General features: G+C 48.2%; 1 protein-coding gene across 2 annotated transcripts in view; it reads left to right on the top strand.

The window, feature by feature from the left end:
• Positions 1–1848: 1848 nt before the first annotated feature.
• Positions 1849–13705, top strand: part of ISM1 (isthmin 1) — a gene marked incomplete at its 5' end in the record, with an annotated part of 37030 nt that continues 25173 nt past the window's right edge. Inside the window, one exon of one of the 2 annotated variants that reach the window (XM_084202303.1) lies at positions 1849–1977. In XM_084202303.1, coding sequence (XP_084058429.1) covers positions 1849–1977 — 129 coding nt within the window. Of the gene's footprint in view, positions 2012–13705 lie in introns of both variants that reach the window. The other variant, XM_084202302.1, reaches the window with a different exon arrangement.

Raw genomic sequence — 13705 nt, 5'->3', positions numbered from 1 at the left:
GAAATTTTAGACCAATTCAGCCTCTCAGCTGTCACATACTCACAGATTGATCGTGTCCTCATTTTTATACGTAACATCCCCAATTGAGCAAGAATGACGACAAAGATTCCAAAAGTCCCATTTCTTGTTGGGTGGCTTTATTATGCTTCAAGTTGATTTGAGCTGTGTTTGTTCTTGCTACACTGAGCTGCAACTTGAGCACCAACAAAGCAGTCCACCTTCCTCAGACCGGACGCTAAGATACTGACTTGTAGCCAGTGATAATCCAACCCTCATTTTCACATATTCTCAAGTCCACATTACTTTTACATTTGAGGACCTCCCATCTGAGAGAGGAAGGTTTTTCCACAGTACTGACACAGGTCAGCAACCAAGAAGAAGAGTAAGGAGTGTCAAATCCCCGTGGAGTCCCACCAGGGACGCACAGACCAACGGGGGACGTGTCACTGCAGGGCAGATCCATCCCAGCCGAGCAGAGATGGCAGCCGGGACGCAAGGTGCAGCAGTGGGGTGTCCTGGCAAAGCAGGGCACGGAGAGGAGCAGGTCGGCACCGGGAGGAGAGGAGCATCCCGGGGGGGGACACGCTAGGCTGGAGCAGGAGCTGCAGAGAGGGCGAAGGAAAAGGGGGGGAGCAGGAGAAGGAGGCAGGGCAGTATAAAAGCATCCGACACGTACCTCTCCCGACACAGAGCGAGGGGGCGAGAAAGTGGGTCTGGAAGCAGCAGCAGCAGCAGCAGCAGCAGCAGCAGCAGCCAGGAGGAGCGGCAGCCGCTTGCAAACACGCACGCAGGGTGGCAGGAGAGAGTGCGGCGCTGCCCCCGCCAGCCCTAGGGCACTGGAGGGACGAGAGAGGAGAGATGGAGCCAGGTATCCAGCTCCCCGGGAGGGCAGCGGGCAGCTGAAGCTTTTCGCATCCCCTCGCTCCCTGTCCCATTTCCCACGGCTGAGCCAGGGGAGGAAGAGGAAGGGGGACGGGAGAGGGAAGCTGCAATCTGCCCCTCTTTTTCCCCGGGGAGCTCGCAGCTCGAGGGGAGCTGGGAGCCGGCGGGGGTCGCACGGCGAGGGGCCGGGGCGGCGGGGGCCCGGCGGGGCGGGCAGGGCAGGGCAGGGCGACGCCTCGACGGGCGTCGGGAGAGGAGGGGGGAGCGGCGGGGCGGGCGAGGACACGGCGGCGGCGGGGGAAGCTGGTCCGGGGGCCAGCCCCATCCCCGCGCGGGGAGGGAGGCGATAGCCCCGAGCTCTCTCCTCCCCTCGGAGCGTCCCGGCTTCCCCGCCATGTGAGACTCGTCCCCGGCCCCCCCCGCCTCGCTCTCCTCCCTCCTCCCTCTCCCTCGCACACGCACTCCCGGCTCCCCCCGTGCTCGCACCGCGTCCCCGCCGGCCGCCGAAACCCGCCGCTCTCCGCCGGCCGCGGCTCCCCGAGGCGGCGGGGGTTCGGCCGCCCGCTCCCTCCTTCCGACGGCCCGCGGTGCCTCTGGCTTGCAGGGCTGCCCGCAGAGACGCCGCCGGCCTCGGGTACCTGCCGCCCGCCGCCGGGCAGCGCCGGGACTCTGGCCGCCGCCGCCGCGGCATCCCGCCCCGACGTGGCTCCGCCGTGGTGCGGCGGCCCCCGCTGCTGCTGCTGCTGCTGCTGCTGCCGCCGCTGCCCCGCGCCCGCCGCCCGCCCCGCCGACGCCGAGAGCGGCGCGGTCCCCGCCGCCCGTCCTGCGGCTCCTGGGGCCGGGGCCGGGGCCGCTCCGGCGGCGGCCCCGGCGGCGGCGGCGGCCGCCGCGGCTCCTCCTCCTCCTCCGCCTCCTCCGCGCCCGCCGCCGCCGCCGCGGGGCCCTAAAGCCGCCCGGCTCAAGAGGATGGTGCGGCTGGCGGCCGAGCTGCTGCTGCTGCTGGGGCTGCTCCTGCTCACCTTGCACATCACCGTGCTGCGCGGCGGCGGAGAGCCGCACGCCCCCGCGGCTGCCGGCAACCACAGCCAGCGGCAGGTGAGTGCCGCCCCGCCTCCCCTGCACCCTCCGCGTCCCCCGGGGCCGGCGGGGACAGCGCGGCGCTGGCCGAGACGGGGGAGCCGGCGCCGTGCACCTGCCCCGTCCGCCCCTTCCTCCTCCTCCTCCTGCTCCTCCTCACGCCGCCCGGCCCGGCCCCGAGGGCTTTCCCCGGGGCTTTTTACGGGGTGTCCCCCGCCCTCCTCGGCTGTGCGCTGTCGGGACGGCGGTGGCAAAGGCAGAGGTGCTCCGGCGCCGCGGTTCGATGCCGTGCGGGAGGCGTCGGGGCGGCTCCCACGCGTGTTCCCGCAGCGGAGGGCGGCCGGCGCACCTGGGCAGCCTGCGGGGCAGGCAGGGGATGGAAGCAGCCGTGTCAGGCACGGCATGTCCCAGCCAGGGCATCATCCCTTCGTGGGGCGCAGGATTGCCTACAGTGAGAGGGGAACTGATAGGTGTACGGTCTCGGGAAGTGCTGGAACTGAGTGCGTGGCTTTCCTTGGAAAGCACCAAGAGACAGGCTGACATTCAGTCCTGAAATAGGCAAGAAACTTAGGGTCTGAAGTGCTTGTGATGTGAAGGACAGCGCTTGTGACCCAGCTAGACCATTCCAGGCTTTTGAAAGACTTCTCCCACGAAACTCCACTGTGTATTATGTCCGAGTGAGGTGAAGGACTTTTTTTGTTCTGTTTCAATATTCTTGCAGGTCGTTCTTTTTATTCGGTATCACGTTGCCATTCATTTATAATGGTTGGAGACAGTGATCAAAGCTGCAGAATCACCAACATCCCCAGCCAAAGCTTGTAAATCTCTGGTCAGGTGCATGTGCCCTGGCCAGCTCTCTTCTCCTCCATCCAAGTGGTAAAATAAAATCAACCACCAAGTCATGTGACAAACGGACAAAAAAAGTCATCATTCTTATCACTATAAATTTATGTAAACCATCTGTCATCTGGGTAAGAATCATGGCACCAGCAGAGGATAAAAGCCAAGGAGAAGTCAGGAGAGTGCATGCAGGGGATCCCCAGCATCCACAAAATGAACCCAGAGCTGCAGGCTCAACATCCCAGTCACAGCCTGGAGTCAGGTCCCCCCCAAGTCAGAAAACCTCCTGCTGGACTTGGTGGGAGTCCTGCTGAGGAGTGCTGAGCCCTGCACTGCGGGTCAGGCCCCACCATGCTGTCGCTGCAGTTTTATCACTTGACATTCCAGGATGTTTTTTTTTAATATCTGCAAGATTTCTGGTAATAATGTTTTATAAATGATGCTTTCTTTTCTCATGGGCACTGGGAATGCCTTTTTAAATGATGTTCCTTGGAAAAGTAAATTTGGAGGGTTTTTTTATGAGGTGTTTGCTATCATTAGAATAACCCTGAATTTGCCTTTTCTTGACAGGCTTGTAACATAATGAGAGAAACATCTGGGCAAGTGGGAACTCTGGGTGATGCCATTCCCCTGAGGAGCTCCTTTTAGAGCTCTCTTGTAAGGTTAGGGTGAAACAAGAGGAAAATCATCTTCAGATAATTATCTTGGACTATTATCATTGCAGTTGGCTGTAGATTGTTGGCTTCAAGAATTTTTTCTGTTGGGTGACGTTTTACAGATTACCTTAATAAACTCTGTGCCTGAAGCGCTGTGATAGCTTTAGCAGTTCGTATTTTCATAACGTTTTGCCATTTGTGGAGTTGAAATTCTTACCTACTTCCCAACTCCATTGATTCTGCAGTTAGGTATTTGAGATTGTGTATTGTATTTGCACAATGCCTGTCCAAAACATTACGGGGAGAAAGGGTATTGATGAGAGCAATTGGTTAAACAGATGGGAGTCTATCCATTTTCTGGTTTTATGACTTCCAGGGATTCTGTAGCTAGCTGGATTCTATTGCTTTAGAAGGTTGCACTTAAGCAGGCAGATGCTTCCATTCCGAGCATCACAGTATCAATCTCACTGAGAAGTTTGCACTGAGGTCTTCTGATTTTGGCAGGTTTTGGGCTGTATCGTGGCACGTGCTGAAGTAAACGCAAAATCCTCACGCACTGCACTCACAGGGAGAGAATCAGTGTGGGAAATGGAGCTGCACAACCTCAGACTGGTTGATACAAGCACTCAGACATCTCTCAAGGTTTTCCTGTCCTGGTACATCTGAGGACAGGAGTGATTGTGAGAAGTGAGTAGATCGGTGTTGCATTGGATGAAATTTCTCTTGAAGAAGTGTGGCAAATCCAGGAGAGAGTAATCTTTGCAACAAAGATGTTTATAGATGTCTTTTGACCTGACAAATTTGTATCAAAAGGCCCTGGCAATTACCCAACAGAGGATATGGTCTGCTAGGATTTAGGCATCTGTTTGCACAAGTGAGGTAGTCAGAATTGGGTCCTTTTTACATGAAATGAATTCAGGAAGAATCCTTAGTAATCTTAAAATATTTTTGGAGATTTAAATAGTCTAAAACACTTGTAAGCATTTGAAGTCTGATTCAGTAAGAGAAGGAAAAGCTTCTCTTTCTCCCATCCTTGGTCCTTCAAAGGAAGGAAGGTTTCTGTAGGATAGGTTTGGATTTCTTTTGGTCTTTCAGCTGGGTTAACCCCTGCAATTAATTGGACTGAGAGATGAAAGAAATATAGAAAAAAAAACCCTTCCACCCTAAAATTAAGCAAGTTATTTTTTCCTCCCTCTTGTTCTTTCCCATTGGTGCCCTTCCCCACTCTGTGTGTGCCTCCAGAGATTCCAGATGTCTGGGATTGCCTTGTGCTGCTGTGACTGGCTGCAGAGGAGCAGCAGGGAGGAGAAAATCCCAATGTGCTCCTGGGGTGCTCTTTGGGAGGGGGGAGGTCCAAGCACAGGCTCCCTTGGTTCACTGCTGCAGTGATGGTGCTGGACCTTTGCAGTTCCATGCTGCTCTTGGAGCTGGGTTGTGGCAGGGCAAAGGAGCACAAAATGGGAAATCCATGTTGGAGCTGTGAAACAGCTCACAGTCTTGGGTTATGAGAGGGAATCAGCCTTGTGCTTCTCAGTCAGAGTTTATTCCCTTCCTTCCATCTCTTCCAGCAGGAAAAAAAAAAATTGGAGAATTGGGGAAGGGGAAGATTTTTTCTGCTGAGAATTCTACTAGGCTTAATTTAATTATCATCCAGAAGCTGTTCTGGAGCATATTTATGAAATGAAGAAGTACAAAATTTCTTTTCTGAAGAAGAGCAAATGAAGCTATATTGAGAGAGGGAAAAAAGCAGTTTGGGTATGGTTTTATCTTTTTATATAGTTCTAAAACCAAGGGAAGGCTTGAACATAAATTTTGGAAGACATTTTTAATACTTTACGATGCTCTAAAATCTGTGCTTCCATTCTGAGAGAAAATATTTCATCGTGAAGTTTATCCCCTTCACTTCTAATTTTTCCATAGCAAGCCTTGCACACCAAGAATAACAGTGTTCCCACACCAAGAAAAATGACCTGGTAAAATGCAGTAACAGAGCCACCAACAATATATGTCACAGCACATGAAGTCAGAGTCTCCACTGCAATACTTGCAGCAGTATTACATTAGCCTGAAACTCAGTAGTTGTGCCTAAAACTGGAGCTGTGTAAGAAAACATCATTTGAAAAGCAGCACAATGCTGTAAAAAGATTTTTTTCCCCTTTTACTCCCCCTGCTCCTGCCCTTGTCCCCCTCTTCAGTAAGCATGCAAAGGAATTACAGCCTGTTGGAAATGCTCTCTGAGCCCTACCAGAAAAAACACATTCTGTGTGGGGTAACCAGGTGTGGGTTTCTCTGGGTCTGGACTGAAGGCACTTGAGACAGTAGTTCATGTTCAGACTCAGGTGTTCATTATTCCTTATCAGTAGAACAGTCTCACTGCTGTGAGTTCAGCAGCTTTTCATTAGAAGGCACAAAATGGCCAACAATCTCTTGGTACAAGGTCTCTTAAGACTAAACTATCAATTAAGGACTGACACCTGGATTATTTTCCCTTTTAACGCAATAACTGATCCCACAGAGCTGCAATGGGGACTTTTCTGCCCAAGTACAAAATGCCACCCAAACCCATGAAGAAGAAGGAAGAAGAAGAAGCCCAGGATGACACCCTGTGCCCTCCATCTTGCTTCCATCCACAACACACTAGAAATCCCAAAACATAAATTCCCCACCCAGTGACACACCTACACTGCTCTCTATAATCTATTTCTCACTTTTGTGGATTCTGGTCTATTTTGAAGTCTGGGAAACTTTCTCCATGAATGAGGGTCAAAGTCAGGGCACCCCAGGGCAGACAGAGAAATATTCCCTGTGTTTCCACAACTCTGCTGCTTGCAAGTGGTTGCACAGGAGTCACTCTCCAAGCTGTGTGAGCAGCCCTTTGCAGGGCTGAGCTCCTAATTTTCTCCCAAGATGCCCAGTTCAGTGCCATGAGTGGTTTAGCACTGGTGTGCTGTCTGCTGCCTTTGCTGGGGTGCATTTCAGTCTTTCCAGGGCTTGTATGTTCCTGCTGACCCTTGTGCTGCATTCAGGCAATTTGTAAAACTATCTCCAGTCAGACACAGTGGCATATTTCATATTTCACAGTGGCATATTTCAGCTTTCTGGCTTCCCCAGCTAAGTAGGTCCCAAGCTGTTTACTTTGGGAGCATTTTAGACTCGGTTTTTATGAAGTTAATTTGAGCTCTGGAGCTTTACATTTGGTTTGCTCTATTAGGAACTGATTGTCTGTCATCTTTGAAAACCTGTCCATGCCACATTCTGCCTTCTTGTTTTCCAGACTGCCTTCAGCCTGTATAAGGTGCCAGTAAGTGGATGTGCATTGTGTATTTACTCTGAACCCTGCCTTAAGAGACATTTGTACATTGCATCAGCAGCTTCCAGAGCAGGTGGCCTGTGGATTGGGCAGGCTGATTCTCTGGAACCCAGAATCCCTTTTGGTGAGGGGGCTCCTCATCACAGGGGATGCTGTTTTGTGCTTTTTGGCAGTGACAGTGGAACCTGCCTGTTCTCAGGAGAGATTCTTTCTCCTTTCAAACCCATTTCTCCCACAAATCTCCAGAAAGCATTAATTAAACTTCTCTTCATACCTATCACTTTGATTAATTTCACAGCAAACTAAAATATCCTTGGTGGAAAAGTGCTGCTACACCTTCAGGGTAGGATGTGGCAAGGTTTTTAGCGTCTTAGACTACTGCAGTAATTCAGAACAGGTGAATATTTTAGTTATATTTTAGTTATGGCTGCAAGGAGCAATGTTAGGCAGGTGTGAATGTAACTCCCTGAGGTAAATTTTACCAAGATGTTTGGATGAGGCATATTTTGCTAATTTTGGTCTTGGCAGCTCTAACAGTGATACAACCACTCTGCTCCTGACCAACCCTTAGGTTCAGTCCCATTTCCCTGTCCTGTCCTTTCCTAGTGCCAGCTGCCCACAGAAAAAGGAGGCCTAGGGCTGCAGCTCTGCTTGAGGTGGCCTCAACAATTTCCTCATCATTGTCTGTGTGCTGCTGCTCAGTGTGTGTCCCCTGTGGTTTGTAACATCACTCTTATGACCTGCAGGTACTTAGGGGTTCAGCATCCTGAGCTGTTTGGCACCTTGCTCTGCTGTGGAATTCCTTTGCTGGGACACATGTGTTTAACCAGTGCAGGTTATGCTGGATGTAAATTGGGAACTGTGGCTTGAATTCAGCCTTGTTCTTTTGTCTCTGCTCATATCTGCAACATCTCTGTATCAGTAATCAATGCTGAATTGTTCCCAAGTGGTGGAAAACTCCATCAAAGAAAACAATGAAAGAATTGTTGGTAAGGTGGAAACACTTGTGTTATGCTCTCAGATGCTGTGTTATGTCACAGCATCTGAGAACTTCCCAGAAAGTGAAGTGCAGAAGGCAGCAGTATTGATAATGATGCAGAAACTGCAGGCTTGGCCTGACAACATAATATGTATGCTTGAAAACTTTCTGAAATCATATGTCATAGAGATGACTTCTGAAAACCCAGTCATTGCTAGGTATTCCAGTGGGAAGAAAAAATCAGTTTGCAAATCTCTTGTGTTTTCTAAGATGCACTGATTTCATGCTTAAGATTTTCTCCTCTGTTTTCCTTTATTATGTAGAAGTGCAGAGTGCAAGTAATGCTAGGGAAATATTTTGCCATCCTTCTCTGCATTACTTTCAAATCTTGAAATACACTCATATTTGGAATATATAGATAGACAATTGAGATGTTTCCTTACACAAGTGCAAACCTAAAATATTGAAGCCATGTAGTTTTGCTCAGTGCTTGCAGCCTGATTCAGCAGCTTTGGCAGGTTTGACTGTGAGCACTGGTTGCTTTTTGCTCTTCTGGGTGTTTTGCCAGTGTTCCTTGCACACAGATGTGGTAGTGCCCAGTTGTGCCTCATTTGTTCTCTTCACAGTGTTATTAGTTAGTGCTTATTTGGTCCTTTTGTTACTACTCTTCCCTTGCTGTCTGCTTTAAGACTACTCTACATAGAAGCCCTTTGAATGGACTGAATAATGTTCAGTTATCAGAAAGGTGACTTTTTAAAGGTATCATTTTTCAGTGGTGCCTTTTTTTCCCCCCCCTTATTTTACTTTTCAATTGTCAACCCAAGCTTATGGAGGTTGAGGTTTTCCACTATTGTGGTGTAGCTACAGTGCAGTGGGTCTCCAGCCTGAATAGAGGCACTGTCAGAGATGAATAATGAAGTGTTAACTTTAAAGTGAAAAATACAAAGTGCTTCAGTAAAAGGCAGGAGGAAGCACTCAGTGATGCACTGGTTCCTGTTGCATTTTAAGACCACTGTGCCTCTTTTACAAGTTTTAAAGACAGTAAATGCCAGGCTAAATTCATAGTCCAAAGCATAGAGATGAAAAACATTTCCAAGAAACAGCGTAGTGAGCTCACTGGTACATCAGCAAGAGCAGAATATTTCCAGTGTTGGTATTTCCATGAACTTTTGATTTGAAATACCAGAAAAAGAAAGAAAACAAAGTGAAATGTAACTTATTATTGTAATAAGGGATGGCTTGCCACAGTGGTCACTTGTGTGGCACCAGAATGCTTGGTTAGAGGAGCTGGTGTGGGCGTTACTGGTAAGCAATTCCTTTATCCCTTTGTCCTTGTTTTCCAAGTGCTCAGGGAACTCATAGCCATGGGTCATATCTGTTTTATTCCTCTCTTCTAGCAGGCTAGCTGGACTGGAGTTGTTCATCTCTTAAGCCTTTAATGAAGGGAGGTGCTCCTGAAGATGAGAGGGGAAAATCAGGGATGAAATCTTTCTCTCACACTCTTGGTGGAGTCAGTGCACACTGAAAGGCAGGAGGAGTGCAAACATCCCTTGGCTTTTATGTTTCTGTGCCAGATCTGCATTCTCAGTGTGTTTAAATTGACCTCCTTCCACTGACTTCCACTGAGCTGGGCCCTGGCACTTGGCTTTCTTCATGTTGCATGAATTAATTTCCATCTGTTGTGTTTCTCTGCACTGAAAAATCCAGGTGTTTGTTTCAGAGTAGTTCTTCTTCCTTCTTCTAGGAAGATTAACATTTCCTCTTTGCCAGATCAGTTCTCATGACACAACCAGTGAGTTCTCTGTAAGTTCCTATAAAAGCCAATAGTGCCCCATCTGTTTTTGCCACTAGAGCCACTCTGAGAAAAGTGGATTCCTCCTCCCATGAGGAGCCATCAGTGGGTCCATGTCATTCATCCATGGGACAGGTTTAACTTCCTGAATACTCCTTTCAGGCATCTTGGCTTTGCATCTTCATTGGGCTGGGCACTCAGTCAGAACAGTTCCTGGAATAGAGGAATGGCCAGGAATGCTGAGCAGGAGGTGAAGTCCTTGCACTGAAAGAGATGTGCTGCAGGCTGGGATGGCAGGAGGTGACAACAGAGAAATTGTAACAGAAATAACAGGGAAGAGGACCTAGTGATAAGACAACTATATTTTTAAGATAGTGCTTAAAATATTATTTACACAGCTTTGGTATCTTTATTGCCTTAGAAGTAACCCAGCAGCAGCAGTTTTTGCCAGAAGAAACCATCATTACTCCACTGGAAGCAGCTGCTGAAGTTTACAAAGATAGGACATAAATTTCCTTAGTTTTGCCTGCCATATGCATCAGTGCAGGATTTTAAAATAAGTATGAGATCGGTCTTGATGTAACATTAGTAACCAGATACCTGCTAATGTCTGCTTGCACAAGCTACCCAAAGAAACAAACATGATTAACAGTTTGAAACAGAGAATGAGAACCATAGCTGTCCAGCCTAGATTCTGCAACACCCCGCTCTACTTGCCTCCTACATCATGTAAATTGTTCACACACGATTTCATTTCATAGCCAGAAATTATTTCTCTTCTATTTAGAAGCATGAGAGCAATAAAACTGCTGCTGTCTCCATTGTCTGCTGATACAACTCTCATCTGAAAGTGCCTCTGGGAGTTACCTCAGTGATCAGACTGGAGTTGTTAAAGGTGCAGTCTCTATATCAGCATTTTGTGCCCCTGATTTTCAGATTCTCTGGACAGAAGAAGTCTGGAAAGGCTCGCTGCAGAGAGCAGGCTGTAACAAAGCAGTTAATGATTCTCGTGACATGAATGCTGCCATTACACTTTATTTGAATGATGCTGGCCTTCCATCTTAAATATATCACTTTTTATTAGTGGGTTGAGGTATTTTTTCGAAACCAACTCAATATCAGGCATGGGTATGCAGCTTAGCTAAACTATAACCTAGCCACTCCATGCCTTTTGCCCTGTGGAGTGCCCGGAGTTTTTCACAACATGTAACCACAGTGATATTTTTATAAAGGAATGTTCACCTCATGGGATTTTTTTAAGGTGTTCTATTTTTTTTCCAAGTTACAGCTTCACTTTATTGTACATGATGTCCAATAAAAAAGATATATGTCTGTGATTGGACTTTGAAAAAGGGCCATGGTGCCTATTCCATTTAAAGGGAATGAAGTCAAGCAGTAAATTTGCTGGTCGCCCTTTTCATATTGACTGTATCTTGGCCAGCAGTTGGTCTTTGATGTTGTAACAATAGAGCAAAGGCAGAGGAGGAGGAGGATTAGGACCTCCATAATATAAAAACAAGCCTGCATTCATCATGATTTTTATAGAGCACAGTCCCTGTCTATTGGAGGTTTGCAGTATAGGTTTAATGTTCTGCAGAAGAGTATGGCAACTTTAACATTTGCAGGTTTACAATTCTTCCATCATTACTCCTACCATCTCTTCTGAATTCAGTTTGTTTAGGCATTCAGCACTTGACTTCTTCTATCATGTTATTCCTTTCTGCAAGAGGAAAACAGATATTTGTCAGGCAGGACAGAGCTTCTGGAGTATCATTTTCCATTTGGGGGGTTGATAGTCACATTATTTATGAAAGCCTCACTGCAGCTGGCCAGTAGAGTATCTGTTCCTCACCTTGTGCTTTAAAGTCCAGGCTTTTATTGGGAAAGAAGGGGGGACTTGATGTGTGTGTGTCTGACATTAGTGAATTTATATCTCAGCCACGCTGCCTGTGACTGCAGGTGTATCCAAGGAACACTGCAGAGGTTTCCAGTGAGCTCTTTGCCTGGTGGAGTCCTGGAGAATTCTGATGTGTGTAGCAGCACTAGCTCTCAATCCAAACCTGCAGGAGGAAAAGGACCATCCATTTCCTGAAAATGTTCAAGGTACCAAGATGTGCTGAGTGCTGGTGGGAGCAGACAGGCTTCAAAATGCGAGCAGAGCTTGGAAAGAGGCAAATAATCCATAAGGTGCTGGTGCAGCATGAAGGGAGCGTTCCCAGGGATGGGATGATGGCAGCTGCAATGGGCTTGCTGCAAGGGGATCCAAAGGCAGCTCTTAGGAAATGATCTGGGGCTGGAGCAGGTTACATTGCTTTACTGCACCAGATTCCAATGGCTCCTGCTTAAGGCATGATCCCGAAGCCCACTGACAAGGCAAAACACCAGGAAGCTTGTCTGCCAGACTCCAGGCACCTGTCCCAAGGAAGGGGAGGGGTGAGGGGAAGATGCCAATCTGTGATGCATTTGACAGTTCAGCACTTGATTTTGGGTTGGATCCTGAGCCTTCTAGGGGCTCAGATTAACCTCTGGGTCCAAACTCATGAACAAGTCACTGCTTGCCAGCTGAGCTGCAGTAGCTCCTTAGATGTCTTATTCCACCTTCATCCTGCACAAAATACAAGGTGAATTTATATTTTTAGTAACTCTGCCCAGAACTCTCATCAGGGTGGCAGCAGTCTGTCCTCAGAGCGAGCACATGGCTTGTCAGTGGGGGATCTGGTTTTTAGTGAACATCCACCACGATGGCCATGTTCTGCAGCAGATGCAGTGAGACAACATCAGGTGCAGAAAATGCTCACCTTCCATCTCTGTGTTCAGTTCTGTGTGTCCTGCATCTGTGTGTCCTACATTGTGCTCTCTTGGCTGTTGCTGTTTTCCTCAGCTGCTGAAAGCAAACCACATGAGGCTCAGCCAGTATAAGGTGAGAGTTCTGGCTGGTTAGAGGCATCACCTAGTGTTTAAAAGGGTTTGCCCTTGAGAGATCAATAGCTCTGAAAAAGCTGCTGAAATCCTCCAGTGGATGTGAATTTGATCCCTGCTCCTCTTTGATCTGGCATTCATGGCCCTTTGAATAATGTAAATCAAAGCTGCCTTTCTCACCTACCCATCCCTTTTTCTTCTTCTGTCTCCTGTGAGGATCATTTTTTCATGTTCTTAGGAATACAGCTTGGGCTGTCTGAACATCGAGATAAAACAAACTCATTATTTGCATAACATCAGAGTAAGGACCAGATTATTACCACCTCTCTGATTTTTTTTTTCTTCCTTTGTCCTATTCCTACAATAAAATACAAGGGGAGTATGCAGCTGAAATCATGTGTTTGCACACATATGGACTGAGTGGGGGAAAAGAGATGCATGTGCCAATTCCCTGAAATGCACTGCTGCCATTGATAAAAGGAGCAGCAATTACATTGTTATATTGGGTTATAAACCCCACAATACTGCCATGACAATTACTGACTGCAGTTTGCTTGTGAGAGCTGTATGAGGAGGAAATACATATATTTATCTCTTCAGCAGAGTGGAGTAGCTGGAAGTGAGTTCTGAGCCACAGCCTTCAGTGTCTCTGCTGGTTTTGCCTTGGGATCTCTCTTTCTACAGAGCTGCTCTCCCTCCCTGGGTATGGCTTATCCACGAGGGTCCCATCTCTGTGCCTCACCAGAGGAGGTGAGGATACACAAAACTGAGCTCTCGTCTTTCCTCTCTTACCTTGCTGCTGTGTTGGGCTGCTGGGACTAATCTAAAGATGCTTTTTGCCTGCTCCCATACATTTTATTGTCAGTGGCGTCTGGGTGGCTTCAGGCACATGCTAAGACTATAACAACTTTAAAAAATAAAACCATTTACCCTAAAAATAGCTCAGAACTAACTAGAGATCATGGGGCGGGAGGGAGACAGAAATGAAGATATTTTCATTTCACGTAAGTGTCAGATTCAAAAGCATCTGCCTTGTGCAGTGCCTGCATGGTATTCATTTCCTGTCTGCAGTCGATTGGAATGCCCCCCGAGTCGTTAGAAATTGAAAATCAAGTCATGCTTCTTTAATCAGCTCTAGGAAATAGCCCCCTCCCTCCCTGCCTGCCTGCTCCAGGAAAATTTATATGTACATGCGCTGAATTCACGATGCGGAAAGCCCGCGCTTCTCTCCAGGGCGCATCCCCTCTCCC

This window comes from Fringilla coelebs, assembly GCF_963513975.1.
Source record: "Fringilla coelebs genome assembly, chromosome: 3".
Lineage (NCBI taxonomy): Eukaryota > Metazoa > Chordata > Aves > Passeriformes > Fringillidae > Fringilla > Fringilla coelebs.
This window is presented reverse-complemented; position numbering and strand designations above follow the sequence as displayed.